The sequence below is a fragment of the Anabas testudineus genome, chromosome 14 (assembly GCF_900324465.2).
Source record: "Anabas testudineus chromosome 14, fAnaTes1.2, whole genome shotgun sequence".
Lineage (NCBI taxonomy): Eukaryota > Metazoa > Chordata > Actinopteri > Anabantiformes > Anabantidae > Anabas > Anabas testudineus.
In genome coordinates, this window is record NC_046623.1 from 13351516 (window position 1) to 13370737 (window position 19222).

The 19222-nt window shown below is 41.5% G+C and overlaps 1 protein-coding gene across 1 annotated transcript in view; it reads right to left on the reverse strand.

Moving 5' to 3' along the window:
• The window catches only part of LOC113169708 (T-lymphoma invasion and metastasis-inducing protein 1-like), a 44590-nt gene that overhangs the window by 17536 nt on the left and 7832 nt on the right, over window positions 1-19222 (reverse strand). Inside the window, exons 2-13 of the mRNA XM_026371322.1 lie at window positions 13174-13268; window positions 11764-12419; window positions 10901-11187; window positions 9480-9752; window positions 9149-9380; window positions 8366-8538; window positions 7587-7811; window positions 6228-6413; window positions 4084-4230; window positions 3920-3994; window positions 1195-1365; window positions 377-481 (exon numbers count right to left, since the gene is read on the reverse strand). Coding sequence (XP_026227107.1) covers window positions 377-481; window positions 1195-1365; window positions 3920-3994; window positions 4084-4230; window positions 6228-6413; window positions 7587-7811; window positions 8366-8538; window positions 9149-9380; window positions 9480-9752; window positions 10901-11187; window positions 11764-12412 — 2523 coding nt within the window. The 5' untranslated portion in view covers window positions 12413-12419; window positions 13174-13268. The remainder of the gene's footprint in view (window positions 1-376; window positions 482-1194; window positions 1366-3919; window positions 3995-4083; window positions 4231-6227; window positions 6414-7586; window positions 7812-8365; window positions 8539-9148; window positions 9381-9479; window positions 9753-10900; window positions 11188-11763; window positions 12420-13173; window positions 13269-19222) is intronic.

The following is a 19222-nucleotide window of genomic DNA, read 5'->3' on the forward strand; positions in this document are numbered from 1 at the left end:
CAAAGCACCGTCACAAAGAGAATTCATTTTGGGGTTTACAGGGGCTGAATAATGTGGGGTCTAGATTGTGTGCAAAACACACAAATACAAATGGGTAGAGTTCATTGTGCACTCAATACACTCAGAGTACGAGTTTGCATAATTTATAGCATATGCTATGGTTCTTCGTTTGAATATTGTATGCATTGAAAATGAAATCTGCAACCCAGTCATGAAACATGCACAAGCTTGCATTTATATCTGCCAAAGATGAAACAAAAATGAATTAACAATAAGGTGAAGACCTCGAACTTTCTAATAGTTTCATGGTTTATTATATTACTGTCCAGACTGCATAATCACAACATTTTATAAGTTATATCACACGTTTTCTCACCACATCTGCGATGTCTTCCTCAAGTTTGGGAACATATAAAAGCTCTTGGTTGTCAGCCCTTACTTTCAAACGCAGGTAGTGAAGGGACGGGTCCATGTTATGGGTCTGTGGGCACGAAGACACGAAGGCAGTGAGAAATAAAATTTATACTTTTAAACTATACTATTAATGTGGAGACTGCTAAATAACAAATGACATAATCATGCCTTCCTCTTAGTTTAAGCCATGTCGTACATTTTAATCTCATATACCAAAACACCATCTGTATGCTATAGCTATAGCTACAGCATCCCTTGATAAAATAACACAGACATACAGTAGACAGACATGTATGTAAACATGAATATGTGCATGTATGTATCACATAGAGACCATGAGTTAGATGCTCCAGTTTTTTGTGACATGTTTACAGCATGCACACACATTGGTTAGCCTAAGGCGTGTTTCAACATAGCGTTCCAACATACGTATTTATATCATCTATTAGTGTCATTATTATTGTTGCTATAGTTATTATTCTAGTATGTGTCTTGCTGAGACCAATTAGGGAAAAGAACACATCAAGTGGAAAGACAATTGACAGTGTGACACCGTTATGTGTAGTGTACACTGTAAGGAAAGATCTGTGACACCGTCTGAGAGAAATGTGTTAATATTCTTCCTTGCCACAGCAAAAAATTTAATAAATGCATAAACTGTTTTGCTGTTTTATTAGCTTACATATATGGTTGTACAGCATGGAGTTCAGCCTTACAGAAGCAGAGTAAAATGAAATCTCCAGTAATATCACGTCTGTACTGCTGCTGCTAATGGCTCACCTTGCAGACAGTGTTAAGGACTTCCATGGTTGTCTCGCCAGGCTGTATGATGGCCAGGACAGGCTGATTATTCGGCAGACATACCCAGGAGGGAGTCAGGTAATCAGGAACCCAAATGTCACTGTCTACGTTCTGCTGAGGAAGACTTTTCACCGAGCTTTCACGATCCTTCTAAAATAAAAAAAAATGTAAAAAGCGTCACACATAGAAGGGTTCATGAATCTTTAAAATAAATATCTAAAGGAAGTCATCATTATTTCTTTTTTGTTCTCCAAACAAAAATCTCATTTGCTAAGATTGATTAGGCTAATATGATGGAAACTGGGGGGTGTGAAAGCAAACAGGATCTGATTACAAAATCAAATTCATTTGTGTTGATGAGAGCCTCTTGATGCTGTTGTCTTCCTGTGTGGGTATGTGTCACACACTGTGTGCACTTGTGTCTTCGTGTGTGTGCATCCTTTTAAAAAACAGAGTCCATAACCTTTAAGGCCATCAGGCTGACCTCTGACAATCTGGCAGCCCTGTCAGCTCCTCTCCTCTCTAATTCATCGCTTTTATTCCACCTCACACGGTCTGTCACTGATACCTTATCGCCTCTTATCAAGTAGCAGCATCAACATTTATACTTTCTCTCCTCTCTTGGAAGCCTTCCTTCCTGCACTAATCATTGCCTCTCCTTCTGGTGCCCCTTACCCTCTATCACTCCATCATCTCCCTCCTCCCCATCTTCCATTCACATCCCACAATCTGCTGTCAGTTAACAGTCTAGCCTGGTGGTCCCTGTTTAAATGAATTTAGACTTGGCTGTATCTCTGCCTGTGTGTGATCCTGTGTGTTGGCTGGAGACAGAAAGTCAAACAGAAAGGGAAACAGTGGGAGCAAACTATCAAGAGTACAATTGGTATGCATAAACAAACATACATGCACATGTTCACATACACAAACAAAATGCAGAGATACACACACACACACACACATTTTCTCAAACAGACTGGGGGGCCCATAACCAGTACCTCCCCCAACTCCCTGAACTCCCCAGCCCTGCTCAGCACCATCTGGCTCTCCTCCTGGTCTATCTTGGATGCCTCTGCTTGGCAGGGGTGGAGGGCGGGGGGGTTTGGAGGAGCATAGGCGGTACACTAAACAAGCTCTCCTCTCTCCTTCCCTTTTTTTCACTGGTAGGATTCCCCACAACTAACACAGAATTAAAGCTGAGAGAAATCTATCAGATGTCTATGATATGCATTTCTTTGTTGCATCTCCATGGTCTTTTAAGCTGAAGGTGGACATGGGTGGAAGAAAATCATTGTGCCACTGGGGGGCCTCCACAGTCAGAGTGAATTAGCACTGCAGAGTTTGTTTCTATCTGCTGAGTTCACACAGAGGCCTGCCTCCCCCCTCGCCTTCATCACTTATTTCTGCTTTCTTCTTCCAGTTCTCATAAAATATGAAGTTGGCATGCTTGTCCTTGCACAACCCATGGGTAATTTGACGTTTTTTCTTACAGCCTATATAATTTTAACATTCAACAGAGTTGAGGCTCTTCTTGATAGCAGCTTGGAAAGTCCAGTTATAGTGCATTATTTGTAATTGTCCATAAAACATGGTCCTTAATAACATCCCATGAATGCACACATGGTGTAAAACTACCATGTTCTTTGGTAGCAAATCTCTGCATAATTTGTTGAAACATCAGAAAGTTAACGGAACATATCCGATCTAATTTGTCTCAGTGGGATTAGCAGACAGAAATACACCCTCCAATAGAGTCGATGATGCTAATAGAGTTGGAATTGCCTGCAGCAAATGGAAAGAAGAAACTGGAATCTGTCAATAGTGATTTGTGAATTGTGCTTGATTTACTCAAAATCTAAGAATATAGTAAGTATAATGACATTATTTCTGTCCAATGCACAGAGTGGTAAATAGTAAAAGAAAAAAGGCAGATTCAGATCCAGAAAGAATAAAGAAAATTATGACATATACAGGAGGAAAAACAGATGAAAATAATAAAATAATAATAAAATGTTGAAAGAAAACAAATCAGCAAATTTCTCCAATCATGCTTGACTGAGAAGTAAAGAGGAGCACGTCTGAAAGCATTAAAGCAGGAGCTTGAAAATGATCTAAAAAAAATGTTCACTGATTCAGAATGGTGCAGGGATTTGTCTCACCCCAGATAACCCACCAAATGAAGAGCCACAGCACCAAAAAGACCTTAGTTAAGTGAAAAGAGGTGGAAAATCTAGCAATGCTGCTGGCCTCGGGGTCTTAAGAAGTCCATAACCCATTATGCAAGTACAAAGGTTCATCAGACGCCCCAGTGAGTTTTATGTTGGCTTATAAAAAAAAGTCAGACAATGACATGGAATTAGCCTCCAGCTACATGAGCTCTACTACTCGGTAGTGGATGCCAAACTAAGAAATAGAGGAGGAATTAATATTTAGCTCTAGGCAGATTGTTAATATATCAATATAAACGTTGACTGTATCTGTTTTGGCATTTGTCGTGTGGGTATAGTTGCAGGAGTGACATGGACCACAATATAAATGCACAAGTTGAGGCCGACTTTAGGGTTGTGTTTTAAGAGGAAAAAACACACCACAAAGGTAAGCTTTGTTGAGAGAGTCATGGGCCCAATTCAAAGGAGTCGTAACAAGTTGTTCTCATGCACAGTAAGTCTAACATGCTAAGATGTACAGTAGATAATTGAACTCTTACAGATTTCTCACTGGCAGAGTCTTCGAACATGCGTTCCAAGGGCTTTTTCACAGGCTCCATCCCGTCAACGAACACCTGCAGTCACACAAAGAACCACATATTGAGGCTGAATCTGTGAAGTTATTATCAAAACATGTAGAGTACATGTGTCACTGCACTGAGACCTGGTTAATGGATGGATGTCCCTTGGTCTTCCTCTTGGAGGTGGTGTCCAACCCCCAGAGGGAGGAGAAACGGCTTCGCCGCTTACTGAAGGTACGTGGCATGGCCTGGTTTCGCCTCCTGGTGCTGCTTTCTGTACGAGCCGACACCTGTGACAGTAATAATTACAAAAAATATGAATTTGTTCATTGTTAATCTGGCATACATGTATTAGCATGTAACAGCATACATGCTAAGATCTAATACATACAATACTGTGTACAGTGATTCAATCACTCTGCTGTTTATTAAATCAACAGTTATGGAATGAACAAAATTAAATGCACTTCCATTTTCCATCTCTGATACCTACTTACATTTACCCAACATCAACTACATAAAAGCTTTGTGTATGGACTACACAAAGTGTATATATGGAAAATAGTATGTACATATAGTATGTACTGTACATACATACTTAGGAAGAGCATGTGGAGAAGTGTCATTAATGCACTGTATGCACACAAGCACATATTGTAGTTGTGTGAGTGTGTGTTTGTTGGTCTCCTCACCAGTCACTGCTCATGAAACACACAGGCTCATCAAAGATAATAGGTCAAGCAGTCATCAAGACAGTTTTTATGTAAGATGAAAGCATTTTATTGCCTATTATATTAAATTGTTTCTTTTGGACATAGATTATAACAAAACTAATGATGAATGTATGAAATAATACAGTGTTTGAGGGCAGTTAGGATTTACTACAGGCAAGATTGGTGCTTTTGAATGTTTTGGAATAAAATGAATAAATTACTAAGTTCTAGTCTTTGTTTTCATTATATGCCTTTATATAAATAAATATGGCTATAAATGTTTATTAAAAAACTGAACAAAAGGGAATGAAGAGGGAAAGAAGATGGGAATAACAGAGATGGGCTGAGACATAGAGTGGAAAAGGGTTAAGAAAGACAGAAGACGATACACACAGAGAGAGACACAAAGGAAGTGAGGGTGTAGGCAGTAATAGGAGGGAGTGGGGGTGTCAACAGAGCAGAGAGTGCTAAGCCTGTTTGTGGGAAAGTGCCTCAGGGATGGCAGCTTACTAACAGAGTTCATATTGATCCACCATTCACTAAAAACACCACCAGCCTCTGATGTCGTCCATGTGCATGTGTGTGTTTGGAATAACCGATGGCCTGCTTGTATGGATCTGCCCTACAGAGATATTGTTCCCACCTATTTCTCTCCACTGTGCTCTTTGTTTCCTGGACATTTTTTTGGCAAAGCACACAGCTAAAGGACACACACGGCAGCATTTACAGTAGATCACTCCATCTATCGCAGTCTATTCTGTACATTTTAACATGCTGACAACACAAACGTGGTGCAGAAACCTGAGATTTCACATTTGTGAGTACACAAATGGGACAGTGAGTACCTAACTTCTTGTGTACAGGTACCCATATGAGGAGTAAAATCACACAGAGCAGTTGTTTAGAATATACTTTCATTTCGGGTACAGTGCCAGTAGAAACCAAATGTGTTTCAGCTGTGGTATTTTTCACTGTGTATTTGTTGCAACTGAAGTATCTGTTATTATAAATGCTATTATTATTATGCTATTATTGTATTATTCAGCTCGTGTGCAAAGCAAATATAAATATAAATGTGATCATCGTGGAGCATTCACATTCCTGCTTGCTGACTGCTTGTTCAGTTGTGACATGCTTTAACTTAAGGCTATATGCAGAGTCTATGAGTTTGCACATTTGTCACGCAAGCAGAAACGCTTTCTTTTAGTTGGCGTATGTGATAAGAACCCCGCTCTAGCAGCCAGAAAAAACACACCCACTCTTCAAGCTGGGCTGGTTTTGAGGGTGGGCAAATGAGAACTGATCACACAATACCTTTTGGAACATGTAGAGACATGTGAGTTTAGTTTAGTTTCGTTTGTGTGGCGTTGGAGGACTTTGTCTCCCAAGGATAACACAACTAAGCCTTATTTACATTATACTCCTTTATGTAAGACCATGCAGAGTTTGAGTTTTGGTTTCAGGATTACGTTAAAGAGTGAAAGCTGTACGGATATTTCACATATACAGTCCCGCATGAGGACTGAATGTGTATGTATTGATGTGAACGGGTGCATGGGCATTTGCACGCATACCAGTGCATGAAATGAAGAAACAGAGAAGATGCCCAGCCGTCCCATGGCCAGCTTGGTGGGACGCGATGCAAAACCAAGCAGGCGTTTGGGATTGGGGGGCTCGCCACCCTGCAGACTGGCCAGGTAGCACCGACAGCGGAATAGATCCATCTGAAACCGCTCCAAGTTCTGCTCCCACAGGAAGATCTAACATAGGGAAAGATATGGACAGTGAAAAGGATGGATTTGTATTATGAAACGTTTTGCTGATTATATCTGGAATGACTTACAAAAAACACATCAGTGATAAAATGATCTCACTGTATTACACGGTATTTGGTTGTTTCAGGAAGAGTCAGATGTAGGAGTGCTGAAGTCCCTGTGGAGAGGTATTACTCACCAACACTACCCCCACCAGTTGCCGACCTGCTGCGCTATGTGCAATGTATCATGGGGTAGGCCGTGGGAGGTGGAACACAAGGACACAGATTTGCAATGAAACACAATCTAGCCTTCACTTATTATTGCAGGACTTGATACAAAACTACTCTTTTCTCGAATCTTTGACTCCACATAGATTCCAGGTTTGCCTTGTTATCTAAACTAATTTCCTAGATGAATTTCGTTTCAGATAATTAAGTCAATACCTAAAACGACTGAGTGTTTTTTGCAAATGTTCCTTATTAATAGTTTCTTGTGTTCGTCATAGTTTACAAACCACTTCCTGGTTACCTTTCTGTTCAGAATGTGATTATTTCATTAACTATTGTCCCAATCCTTTACACAGAGACAAAGAGAAAGCGATTCAAACTAGGAGGCCTGTTAGTGAACACATATGTCAAGCCTTCTTGGAATGCTTACTGTACATGTAATGCTTTTACAGCATTCAGCAGCACCTCTAGACACGCACAAAGGGAGAATAAAGTTATGTGCTACGTTCTTCTAAAAGTGGACAAACTTGATCCTAACACAGCTTTGAAATGTCAGCTGGGCTTTTCAAACAGTGAATAAATATGCAAGCATTAGCAAGACATTGCAAGTGTCCACCTGCCTGCTAATGTGTGCACTGCATGTGTTTCAACATGTGTTATGAATATTCAGTGTTCTGCTGCACTTCTGCTGCATGAGCACCAGTCTGAAAATGTGAAAACATCTGTTGCTGCAAGTTCTCCTTTATCATTTTGGGATGACACCATGCAGGGTTAGGATTAGGGTGTGTGGGAACATCAGTGTAATTCAAAGGTAATCATTCAGTTACAGTAGAAGCTATAGATACACACATGCATCTCTTTTCTCTCGTGGGTATTCCTCTGTTGCCTTTAATATCTAAATTGCCCCCCACTGTATCATCAACAGTACTCCTCACGATCGTCTCCATACCTGCTCCAGTATGGTCTTCCTCTTCTTTGTGTCAGTGACGGTGGACAGCTGCATGTCTCCCATCTTCTTCATCTTCTCGTCCATGTCAATCTTCTGCTCGAGCTTGCGGATCTCAGTTCGCAGCAGCCTCACCGTGTCCTCCCTGTGGTGCTGCCGAGCGAGGGCTGCGGCACATGCCGAGTGGATCGCTGTGATCCAGTTCTCCAGTTCCGTCTGGCCGGATGTCTGACAGGAGGAAACAGGTCACAACAGTGATGAAAAGAAATTAAGCAAGCGAGAAGTGATAGCTAAAAGAATTGAAGCGTGAGGCCCATTATTAGCCTCTGGGAGAGGTTGGTCAGGATAATCTCATCATCATTTGATTACTTATCTTCACATTCAGTGACTGAATGTCACTGATGAAAGCTGCTTGAATATAAATAGACACATTTTAAAATTACACAATACTCACTGGGGTGGATCACTGTCACAGTGTGACAGTGTGGCCTTTAAACATGTCAGACATAAAACAAACACATGGACACACAGTACTGGCTTATCTCCCACACATGGCTAAATGTCATGTACACACACACACACATGCACACACACACACACACACACACACACACACACATGCACACACACACACACACACAAATCCCAAGAAATTCAGTCCCTTCTGATTCTGATCCATTTCTGTCTTTGCATCTGTGTAGTCCCCAAAATAAATGAAATTAAGAATAGAATTATGTGTAAAATCCTTTGTATACATCTTAAAATTACAGTTTCTATCTCACCTGGAAGAGGAAGGCATCTCCCACTGAGTTGCTGAGGCAGAAGACAAAGTCTTTCTTGGGGTGTTCAGGCACAGCCTGGACAATGCTATTCTCCACCCACAACGCATGTTTAGGAACACTGTTATGGTCGATACCCGAACGACAGTCTGACTCATACAAGAAAAGGGTGCAGCCTTGAAGAAGACAGAAAAGAATGATCAATTACTGATGTCACATTGTATTTACATTAGCATTTCATCTTATTTCCCTGGACAGAAATACAACAAAAGCTAGAGAAATACTATTAAATGAATTGTTTTTGAACTAGCATGTAATGTAATCCCTCAATATTAATACAGTTATGTGACTGTATAGTAAGATATTGGTGCTAACATGAGATCAGGAGGAACAGTGGGAGAATCAAATGTATTTATTTTTACAAAGACACATCTAAGGAAAGGAGGCAGGCAGGACTGCAGCTGCAGATGCTGTATCTTATGCATTTCAAGAGGATGAGATTGGATTAGACACAGATGCCACCATAAAATTAAATTGTGATGAGGCCAAGGAGAGAAAATGTAAGGCCACACAGAAGAGGGTGAGCCAGGACAGTGGAGGTGACAAACAAGGACATGGACTGTGTTACAACTGATGTGATTAAAGTCTAACAGGAAAGAAAAAGTGATGTGTATCTCAGTGTGACTGGATGGTTTTGTTTAAAATAAAAGTTAGATTTTCTACTACTACAACATATAACAGAGTGTCTCTTGTGATTAAAGGCACCAGCAAAACCAAGCGAATCACCTTTCAAAGAAACCCAATAGTGTTTCCACTTGCGCTTTGTTGCAGGTTCCACCTTCTTGTTTTTCTTATGAACCAAGAAGTTCTTCACAGCCAGAGCCCCTGCTTTCCTGACTGTGCCCTGTGCACAGCCAATCAGAGCATCTGATGGATAAGCACTACTGAGTGTGCCGCTGCTCCGCTCATCACTCACAGCGGAGCCCGCCTCCTCTGTGCAGTCCCGACCCTGATGTGTCTGATGAGAAAGTGATTGAAAGGCAAAGAGGTGAGAAACACAAATCTATTGATCACATATAAATATTAAAATACACAGTAGATACGCATATTAACTAACCCAGGCTTGATTATCCAGCTCTTTGCGGTAATTCTCATACACTCCTCCCCTGCCACCTTCACCTCCTCTTCCATCTAGTCCTCCTGCGCTGCTGCTCCCACTGTCACTGCCGTTAAAAACGCTGCTCTCAGTAGCAGAGTACACTGAGAAAGAGGCCGACATGGCCTTACAGCGTCGTGACACCAACTCTCCATCCCCATCTATCTCTGCAGTGACGCCGTCAATGCCGCTGTCGCCATACTCGCTTCCCTCACCCAAAACACCAGAGATGTCCTGCCAGACAGAAATACACAGTGACGAATGATAAATATAGACACACAAAGAAACCATATTTACAGACAGTACATTAAAACAACAATTTGCCAGTTTACATAATAAAAGAGGTCATTTTTTCTCCATTTGCACAAATCAACTTGACAGTTCAGGCTGCATCAGGGGTTTATGCTTGTGTGTGTATGTATGTGACCATACATGTATGTATATCAGCGTTGTATGTGTGTGCATGGGTGCATTAGTGCATCAAAATGTATTTCTGTGCATGTTTAGTGATGCATTTCTGCAACAAGAAAGCTTTTTAATTCAAGCAAGGGGTTCTCTGTGCTTCCACACGTTGCCTTCACCAAGTTGAGTCTCCCTCTGTTCATTTTCTCTTTGTTTTCCTCTGTTGTTAGTCTATTTATATCCAGATTAACGACCCCCTCAGCCTGGCTAGATGAATTTATAATGAGTACCTAGGTTGCTCTGCTATCCATGAGTGATTAGGGGTTCTGGAATAAGTTGAAAGAGAAGCCTGGTTTGCTATATTTCCTTCTTATTTGGCAAATGTTTTAGCATCACATGAAATTGAATGAACATTATGGACTTTTTTGGCACTGACACACGTCAGTAGAGAACATAGATGCAGTGTTGTCATCCACTGAATCGCTCCCTTTAAGTGTAAAATTGTAAGAAAAGCCTCTAACATCTATGCAAAATGTCACTGTGAGTGTTTGAGTGTCGGGACAGTGTGAATGCGGTTAATGAATGAGACGTGAAAGATGACATCCTTTAATGCTTTAATTACTGGAGGGCGGATGCAAAAACCAGGCCAGCAATTGACAAGTAGCCTCAAAGCTACTTTCTATCTGACTCCATGTAATCCCCTTCCCCGCTACATGTACATATAACATGTACACACACAAGTGCAGAGCTCGAGTGCACACAGGAAATGTCTCTGGTTGTCAACAAAATGGAAATTGCTGGATTGACTACTGTCCTCTGTCTTGCCTGTGACACCCCCCTCAACTTCCTGGATACTACTGGTAAACAAAGTCCTCTATCATTCTATGTTTGGCGCTCTGTCTTTCAGAAAGGACACAGAAGAGAGTATAGAAAAAATATGAATGTTATCAAATATATATATTCATGAAATGAGGCCTAACCTGAGTAGTTTGTGCACGTCGTCCCTGGAAAGCAGGTCGTGGTGCAGCTGGGATGCCAAGCCCTTCCAAGCCCTCAGACAGGCAATGAGAGCGTCTGCATGGGAGTGTGAATGCTCCATACCCACCATCATCCTCCTCTGTTGGAGACAACAACTCATCCTCCCCTTCTCCATCTCCATCACACTCAGCTTCTCTTCGGTTTTTAACATAGCGGCCCCTCTGCACCCTGAGGCCAGGACTCTGCTGGCTGCACAGATGGTCCAGAGATGATGCCCTTTCAGCTGCGCCTGTAACATACAAACATGCAAAGGCATCTATTGCAGGACAGTGTGTGTTTTTGTTTGTAACTGAAGTGAGGTTAGTATTTTCTTAATAATGTTAGTTACATTTAGCTATTTCCCAGCATTTGACATGTAATTTATGTGTGTCAGTGCCGCTCTGTGTATGTGTGTGCAGCAAGCCCATACATTATTCTAAGCTAGCCGACCACCTGGAGTGGTACTTACTTCCTTAGACTTTCAGCAGCAAGGTTAACAGCTACCCGCCTGCTGTCACACTCCAGAATCACCTTCACAGTGTCAGTTCAGCTGACAAACTCTGTGATCGTCTGAACTACTGGAGCTGGCAGCAAACCTTCAATCAGCAGACTTTCCCCAATCATTTTTCCTACTCAGAGAGTATCTGCAATTTCTCCCACTACTTCTCCCTCATCACATGTAAAGTGAATGAAATCAAGCTAGTGCATGCATATTGACATGCATATTTCTTAACATTGTCTTAGCCATCAGTCTCTTCTTCCCTATTCATGGAGTAAACTAGGAGGATTTATGTCTGTTGCCTCAAAATGTTTTTACTATACTCACCTGCACTGCCTCTGGGGCGTGTGAACCGCTCTTCTTCCTCTTCTTCTATTCCATCTATCATCTCCTCAGTGCTGGTGAGATGCTCCTGGCTTAAGTCAGTCAGAGAGAACTCCAGGCTGTCTTCTCTCCACATGTCCGCTGACTTTGACCGCTTCTTTTTAAAACTCCCTCCCTCCCGGGGGTCCAAAGTCATTCGCTGGACGTACCTGTCTCCTTCTAGAACATCTCCTTCTTCCTCCCCCATAGAGTCCTCGCCATCATCCTGAGCAACAGTGTCCGCCTCTGAGGTTTCAGGAGTTGGTGTGGCCAAAGGGTCATCATCTTGCTGATAGGACTCAGGCCTCATTGTCATAGCAACACGCTGTGTCCAATGTGGGTTGATGCCAAAGTCTTCAAACGCATCTGTTGTGTTGAAAGGTTCCAATCCGCTCTCCGCTAAGGATTGTGGGATGCTGGGCGTGCTGGAGGAACGAGTTGAGGCTTCTGAGTTTCTGTGTTCCTGCTTGACTGAAGAAGAGTGACGGGCACGGCGGGTGATCGACTGCTTGCTGGAGAGACGCAGAGAGCGAGACGTGTGTTTACGGGAAAGATGTCCCGTCACATCGCCATAGAAACCAATGTCCCCATTTTGACTCTCCACGTTTCCCATGATTCAACTGTGAATTAAGAGGTTTCAGTGAAACATAAACATATTAGAAATGGTCACTATACACTATGAATAGTGACTGTAAATTTAGACAATAAGTGTTTCACAGAGGGAATAAAAGGAAAGTTTAAACAGCTTTTTTATCTAGAATAAAAATATCATTAATTATTTAATGACTACAAATACTATAAAAACTTGAAAGTTGCTTTATCATGTTTTTAAAAGTCTTAATCACTAGACAGCCGTTATTTTTCATCCTATACATCCACAAATTGCTATCATCTTTGTTAACACAATGATGGATGGTCTAATCTGACTGCAGCACTCTCCCTGAAAATTATGCAGAACTGACTCAAACGATTGAAAATGTTTTTTTTTTTTTAGCTGTGCTCTAATAATAATAATGTTATTATCCCATCCTGCTCCTTTAACTCAGGCTCCATGTTATATAAGCACGTGTAGCTGCTGAGTCAACTGCTGTCAGATCAGTTGGTCCTCTGTGACTCACACATTATCAAACCCACACCATCAGGTTTTCAGAGTGGGCTCAAACTGCAGAGAAAGAGATTCATAAAGATCTCGTTCAATGAGACAAAATCTTTTTAAACTGTTGTAATCTTGTACTGAGCATTTTAGCTAAACAGCAAATCCAACATGATACTGGATTGAGTATGTTGTTTAATAAACTAAACTACTAAACATCTAAATCATTCTGTGCATATTTTTACAATGCAGAGACACCGAGGTGTGAAAGTTGTGGCTACCTGTCGTTAAGCAGCTGCATCACCAGCGTCCCCACATCAGTGCAGTGTCATCTTTCACTGACCTCATGGTCCTCCCTCAAGCGGTGGTGTTTGTTCTGAGAGGAACAAGAGGAGAGCGAACTGTTTCAGGACAGATCTCACAACTTCAAAGTGGCCTGATGTCTCAAATGCATACAAAGGAGGAGAGAGAAGACAAGAAGAGGAAGGTGCTTCTTTAACTACTGCAGGGATTTCTGTCAGGTATGTCACATAAAGTTGAACAAAGCTGCAAGGACACTACAGAGGGAGGCTTTATGATAAAAGACAGTATACAGGATGAAAGGGAATAAAGTACACCGTGGTCAGTAAGACTGAAGATAAGATAAGGTGTTAAGGCAACATAAGCAGCAGACAAAGAAGAAATACGTATTCAAATTGACACATACTGTAAACAAACTCACAGATCATCGGAAACAAAATGCAGAGGTATTGTCTGAGCCTGAGGGAAGAAAGAACCTCACAACCACACTTGCTTTGAACTGTACCCTGAAACTCATTGGCAACCCAAAACCACGCAGGCATGCACAGGCATGTGCACAAAACATTTCAGGAAAAAACCCCTTGTTTCCCTGCAGACAAAGAGACGTGCACGCGTGCACACACACACACACACACACACACACGCACACACTCGGTACAATGACAGAAGATAAAACCAGCTATGAAGTATGATTTTCTGCTCAAGACTTAAATGATGCTTGCCAACACAACCTAATTTTCTCTAATACCAGCCCTGAGCTGCTTAGTGTAGACCATGATATCCATAATGTGCTAAAATGGTGTGAATGTATGCACTTGCCAACATGCTTGTGTGTTTAGATTTGTACAAACATTATTTTTTTTTTGTATATATAATGTATTGCAAATGATCCCCAGCTGTCCGGTTTAGGCACTCTCAGACCCCTGGCAGTCTAGTTAGGAGAATAAATGTTTTCCATTAATCCTACAAATACTATTGCGATGGTATCTTTGAATTCCAACAAGCACGTAAGAATGAAAAAAAAAGGAAAATAATCTATTTCTATTACTTTTCAGACAAAACAGATCAGATCAATCTGCAAAGGGTCTTTTTGATCCTTCACTGTTGGTGTAAAATTTAATTTAGCCTTTTTTTTGTTTTTCTAAATGTAGCATGAACATTTGTTCCCATTGTTTATACTGTGAGTACCGGTATATGTGTGCTATTACTAAACTACAGCTGCTACTTTTATATTTATTACTACATATGATTCAATTATTTATTTTCAAATAAAATGTGATAAATCAACCACGCTTTACTGTATGCCTGGGGAAAAAAACACAGAAATGACAGTTGGATATGGTCACTGTTGAAATGTGTGGAAAACCCAGTGTTTAGTTTCACCGGAGAGCTCTGTCATTGCACAATGTGTATGTATTTAATGAGAATTTAAACTTAGTCACTGCAGGACATTTCATCCCAGTTGCATGAAGCGGTTGCATAAAAGAAACTTGACCCTTCCTATCCATTCTCCTTCCCAGCTGGCCAGATGAGACATAACCCAGCACACAAGCCACCCACCTACCCAAAAACAAAGAAACACATTACCCATACACAGTGTTTAACAGTTCCTGGATATTAAGTAAATCCTGGTAAACTTAGAGAAGCACTGCTTATTTAATACTGAGAATCATTAATTTACCCACACATTGCTGCTGCCAAACCATGTACAGTAGTGCATCTGTATGTCTGTCTGATTCAGTGCAGGGGTTAGCTTCAGCATAAGCACAGGCCAAACAAACAAAATAATCCTGTCTGACACAACAGGGGAAAGTCAAACCACCGCCTTTCCTCTGGCAGTGTACAGTCTAAAATGTTTAGACTCTTCGTTTTTCCTCTCCCTGTGCCCTGCAGCAAGGCACTGGAGAAAGAGAGGGGTAACAAGGAGAGGAGGGAGAGCTCGGGAAGCCCGCGTAGAGCTGAGAGGTGAGGCAAGGCTTGGGGGGAAACACATGAGGATGGAAGGCGCTGAGGTTGGTACAGACAGAGAAGAAAAAACATACTAGGTTGCTATGAATAGAATGTAGGTATGGAAAAGTGAGAATAAAAAAAAACAAATGGAAGAAATGTAGACTCAGAGCCAGAGCGAGGGAGAGGTAGATAGAGGGAAATTGGGGGGTCCTATTGTTGCTGCGCTTTAAGTGGATAAGTAGGCATGTGCTCTGGCTGCCTCTCTTTGGGCTTAATTGAGGGAGCTGAGACAAGAGGGGAAACATAATTATTTCCTCTCTTTCTCTCAGTCTACCGTTCTCGCTCTCATTCTCGCACTATATTAACACACTGGGAAAGTGTATTAACACAATGGTTTGAGCAACAGCAGCCAAAGCATCATTACGCTGCAGACATACACACACACACATATTGAGGACAAAGAGTGATGTTGAAATAAAATTGCATACAGGTCACAAATATTACTGAAAACACAACTTTGCTTCACGGTACAGTCGACATCGGATATTTATTTAGGGAATCTGTTGTTTGAATATCAGGTGTTCAAACACACAGTTGAAATCTCTTCTGCCTGAGTATAATCAGATCGAGACAGTGACATTGCTGAGCATCGTACTGGGACAGGATGTGCCACTTAACTACACTGTCAGAACCAACGCTCTACTGTAGCTGTCAAACGTACACTATATTGCCACAGTTGTGATAGAAAGATGCTCAATGCCTGTAACTGTAGCCTCTCATGTCATGAATGCAGGCAGACAAGCAAGCGGGTTATTTTGCATCGCATCCACTGGAGTACAATAGAATAAAGATAGGCAGACTTCCAGTCGTGCACACCTGCACAATCCCATGGGAAATGTGAACAGGTTTTCCGACACACACACACATGTTCTCACCCTCTTTGGAAAAATACCAAAGACCTGTCAGAACAGAGATGGAACAGACACACCCTACTTCCCCTCACCAATCTTTTCATCTCTGCACCTGTCTCACAGCTCCGCCCTACATGACACACAGCTCAGCTCTCCAGACTCAAACCACACATGACGTGGCTACGCGGTGCCGTACAACACCACGCTGTGAATGAAGCCACACAAAACCTGTTTCATTGCTTTTTTTTTAATCTGTCATAGTCTAGACTACATTTTGGAGCGGCCGTTGAAATCACACATTTCAAATTATATAATCTCTAAACACCGCCTTATTAAATACTCATTAGATATGCAGTTGCTATAACATAATTAATCACCAATGCAAAACATGCCACTTGTGTTTCACATTCAATACCCAATAGTAATTTGCTATAGAAGTGACACTTCTAGTGACACTAAAGGATATCCATATTGTTTTTTTGTCATTCCTGACTCCCCCATAAATTGTTAGAATAAATGGATAATCCAATCTAAACAAGGCAATGAAGCACCGTCCAGTCTAGACACTGCTACAACCACAGACACACAGCTTGACTGACCTCTCCGACCTTTCCCTGCACTCTCAAACCACAGCTACCCCCCATCAAGCCTTAAAACACATGATTCAGTCTTGGACTCACCCCTCCCTTAACCCCCTTTTCCCGTACATTTCACATACCTTACCCCCACCCTCAAGGCAGGGAGTGAAGTCACTCAGGCTAACACTCTCTCCGGGGGGTAAACAGAGGAATTTCTGGCTGAGGCAAAGTGCATTTTACGTCATTCAAAATAGACTGCCATGGGAATCTGAGAGACGCTTTCATCAGGGCATCTCCACGCTCACCGATTTGGCATACACACCTGTATACACTTACAGAAACACACACTTGCAAACCTGCATGTGTGTGCACGGGGGCTTCTTTGTTGCTGTTTAGCAAATCCCCCTTGAAAGGTAACAAAGGCATTATGAATAACATGTAATTCAAGACTAGGTGCAGGAAGATTCAACGGTCCGAACAAATAAGAATCATGAACTTATCTATGAGCGTGTGTCTGTATGCACACCTAGGTCTGTGTGCATTGTTCACATTTGAGGAGGAGGACTGTGTCTATCCAGAGCTGAGATAACAGTCAGATATCCTCTGAAAATATTCTATTGTAAAGATGGGACTGCGCACTCCACTGCACTCCCACAGTCCCTGTGAGACAGGACTGTCTGAGACATCACTGTTGAATTCCATGGAAGAGGGAGATTAGCTTCGTATTCACCCTTTCAGGATCTGACAAGACACGCGCCACCTCCCCCTCTCTCTCAGCTTAAACACACTCACGCACATACACAAACAGTGCGGCTTCATTTTTTTTTTTTTTCAACTGGTGAGAGACAAATTAGAATTCCTTCTCGAGGAGTTCTTTTATTTTGACGCCACAGACGAGGACAACGCAGAAAAATAATAGAGCAAAGTGAAAGGGGATGATTGTTATTCAGTCACTGTGGTCCCCTCTATTTGTCATCGCCTATTTAATACATGGAAAAAAAAGGAGTGAACAGTCAGTTCTCAAAAAACAATAAAAATAAAAAATACATAGCTGTAAGAGCAAAAGTGAAAAGTAAGATACAGGAAAATAAATAGTCGTGTTGTTAGATTTAGGTCAGTGTGGCATCAGAGGATCAAGTAAAAAAAAAAGATAAAGGGCAGTAGATTTCAGTGTCAGCAAATTCACTCCACTTTACTCCTCAAGTGTCACTAACCTCATTAAATACGCTCCTCCGTCTTTCTAGGAGCTTACGCTACACGCTCCTTAACTCAGATTTCAGCTGACTGTTTCTGCAGCATGGTGCAGTCAGGGATTACCATATTTTAAAAGGAAAATCCTTCCACCACAAGTCCTCCATTGAGTGAGCGGCCTGTGAGAGTGAATGAGTGTGTGTGTGCAGCTCTTGACGCTCCACTCTGTAGTGGCTGCTACTGAGAGCAACCTCAGCAATCACAGAGTCTCCCGTATGAATTCAAAGACACAAGACCCCATAGATTTAAACCTTGCATTATGATCTCTCAAGATGTATATTTGTGTGAGGCTTTTATGCTGGATGAGCTCTTGTTCTGAGATGAAGGAGAAAATCAAGGCATGTCTGACTAAATTAAATCCTTTCCAGACTCCTGTTGTAGATGTCACTTGAAATCCTCTTGTTGATAGAGTATAGGGTGCAGCAGGTCGAACGACAAATAGGAACTATCATCTCTTTTTTGTTATGGATCTGCTCCCTGTTTCACCCTAATACTCAACTTGCAACTTGTTTGTCCTGATGAAATAGTGATTGCACAGACAAGTTATTAAGAGCAATCATCATCAATATTCATGTGGTGATTTGCAATTCTGAAAATGTAAGAGACAGTAAAAGAAGTGTTGTATTAATTATCTAGGAGGAACGGGATCAGACATCGACTGTGCTCCAGATTCACTTGGTAACCGTAGAAACCCCGCAGGGCAAGACGCAGCCTGAGGAGGGGGAGCGGCAAGGAATGTACGAAAAAAGAAAAATTAAAATTAAGTTAGATTTGCTGACATGGCAGCATATTTTAATTTCTTAAAATCACATTTGGGAAGTAGTGGGAAAAGTATGCAAGTACAGTTTTCTTAAACAGTAGACATCATCCAACCAGTGTCTATGTCAATGTTTTAAAAGCATCAATATGCAAGATTTCCTTTATGTATTTTATCTGTGCAAACCAATGAACAATGACGAAGACACAACTACAGCAAACTTATTACTTGCTTTTTTATTAAACACTGTCTGTACACTTACAATAGGTCACGTCCACATGTGCTCCGTCAGAACAGCCAGTTTCCAATGTGCTTGCACATATTGTCCGCATTTAGCTCAGTACTAAACATAAACATAACAACATGAAAGATTGATGACAGCGACTGGGATCAAATCTATTCAACATTTACGTAGAATTCATGTTCAATATTAGAATTTCACCTAATTTATTCACTGAAATCCTGTGCTATTATTTTCTCAGCTTTTATTGACGTGGCCGTAAAGTAATGAAGTGGTTCAGGTCACGCTACCATAAGGAGCTGAAAATATACTTCCTGGCCACAAAGAGCCAACATTCGTAGG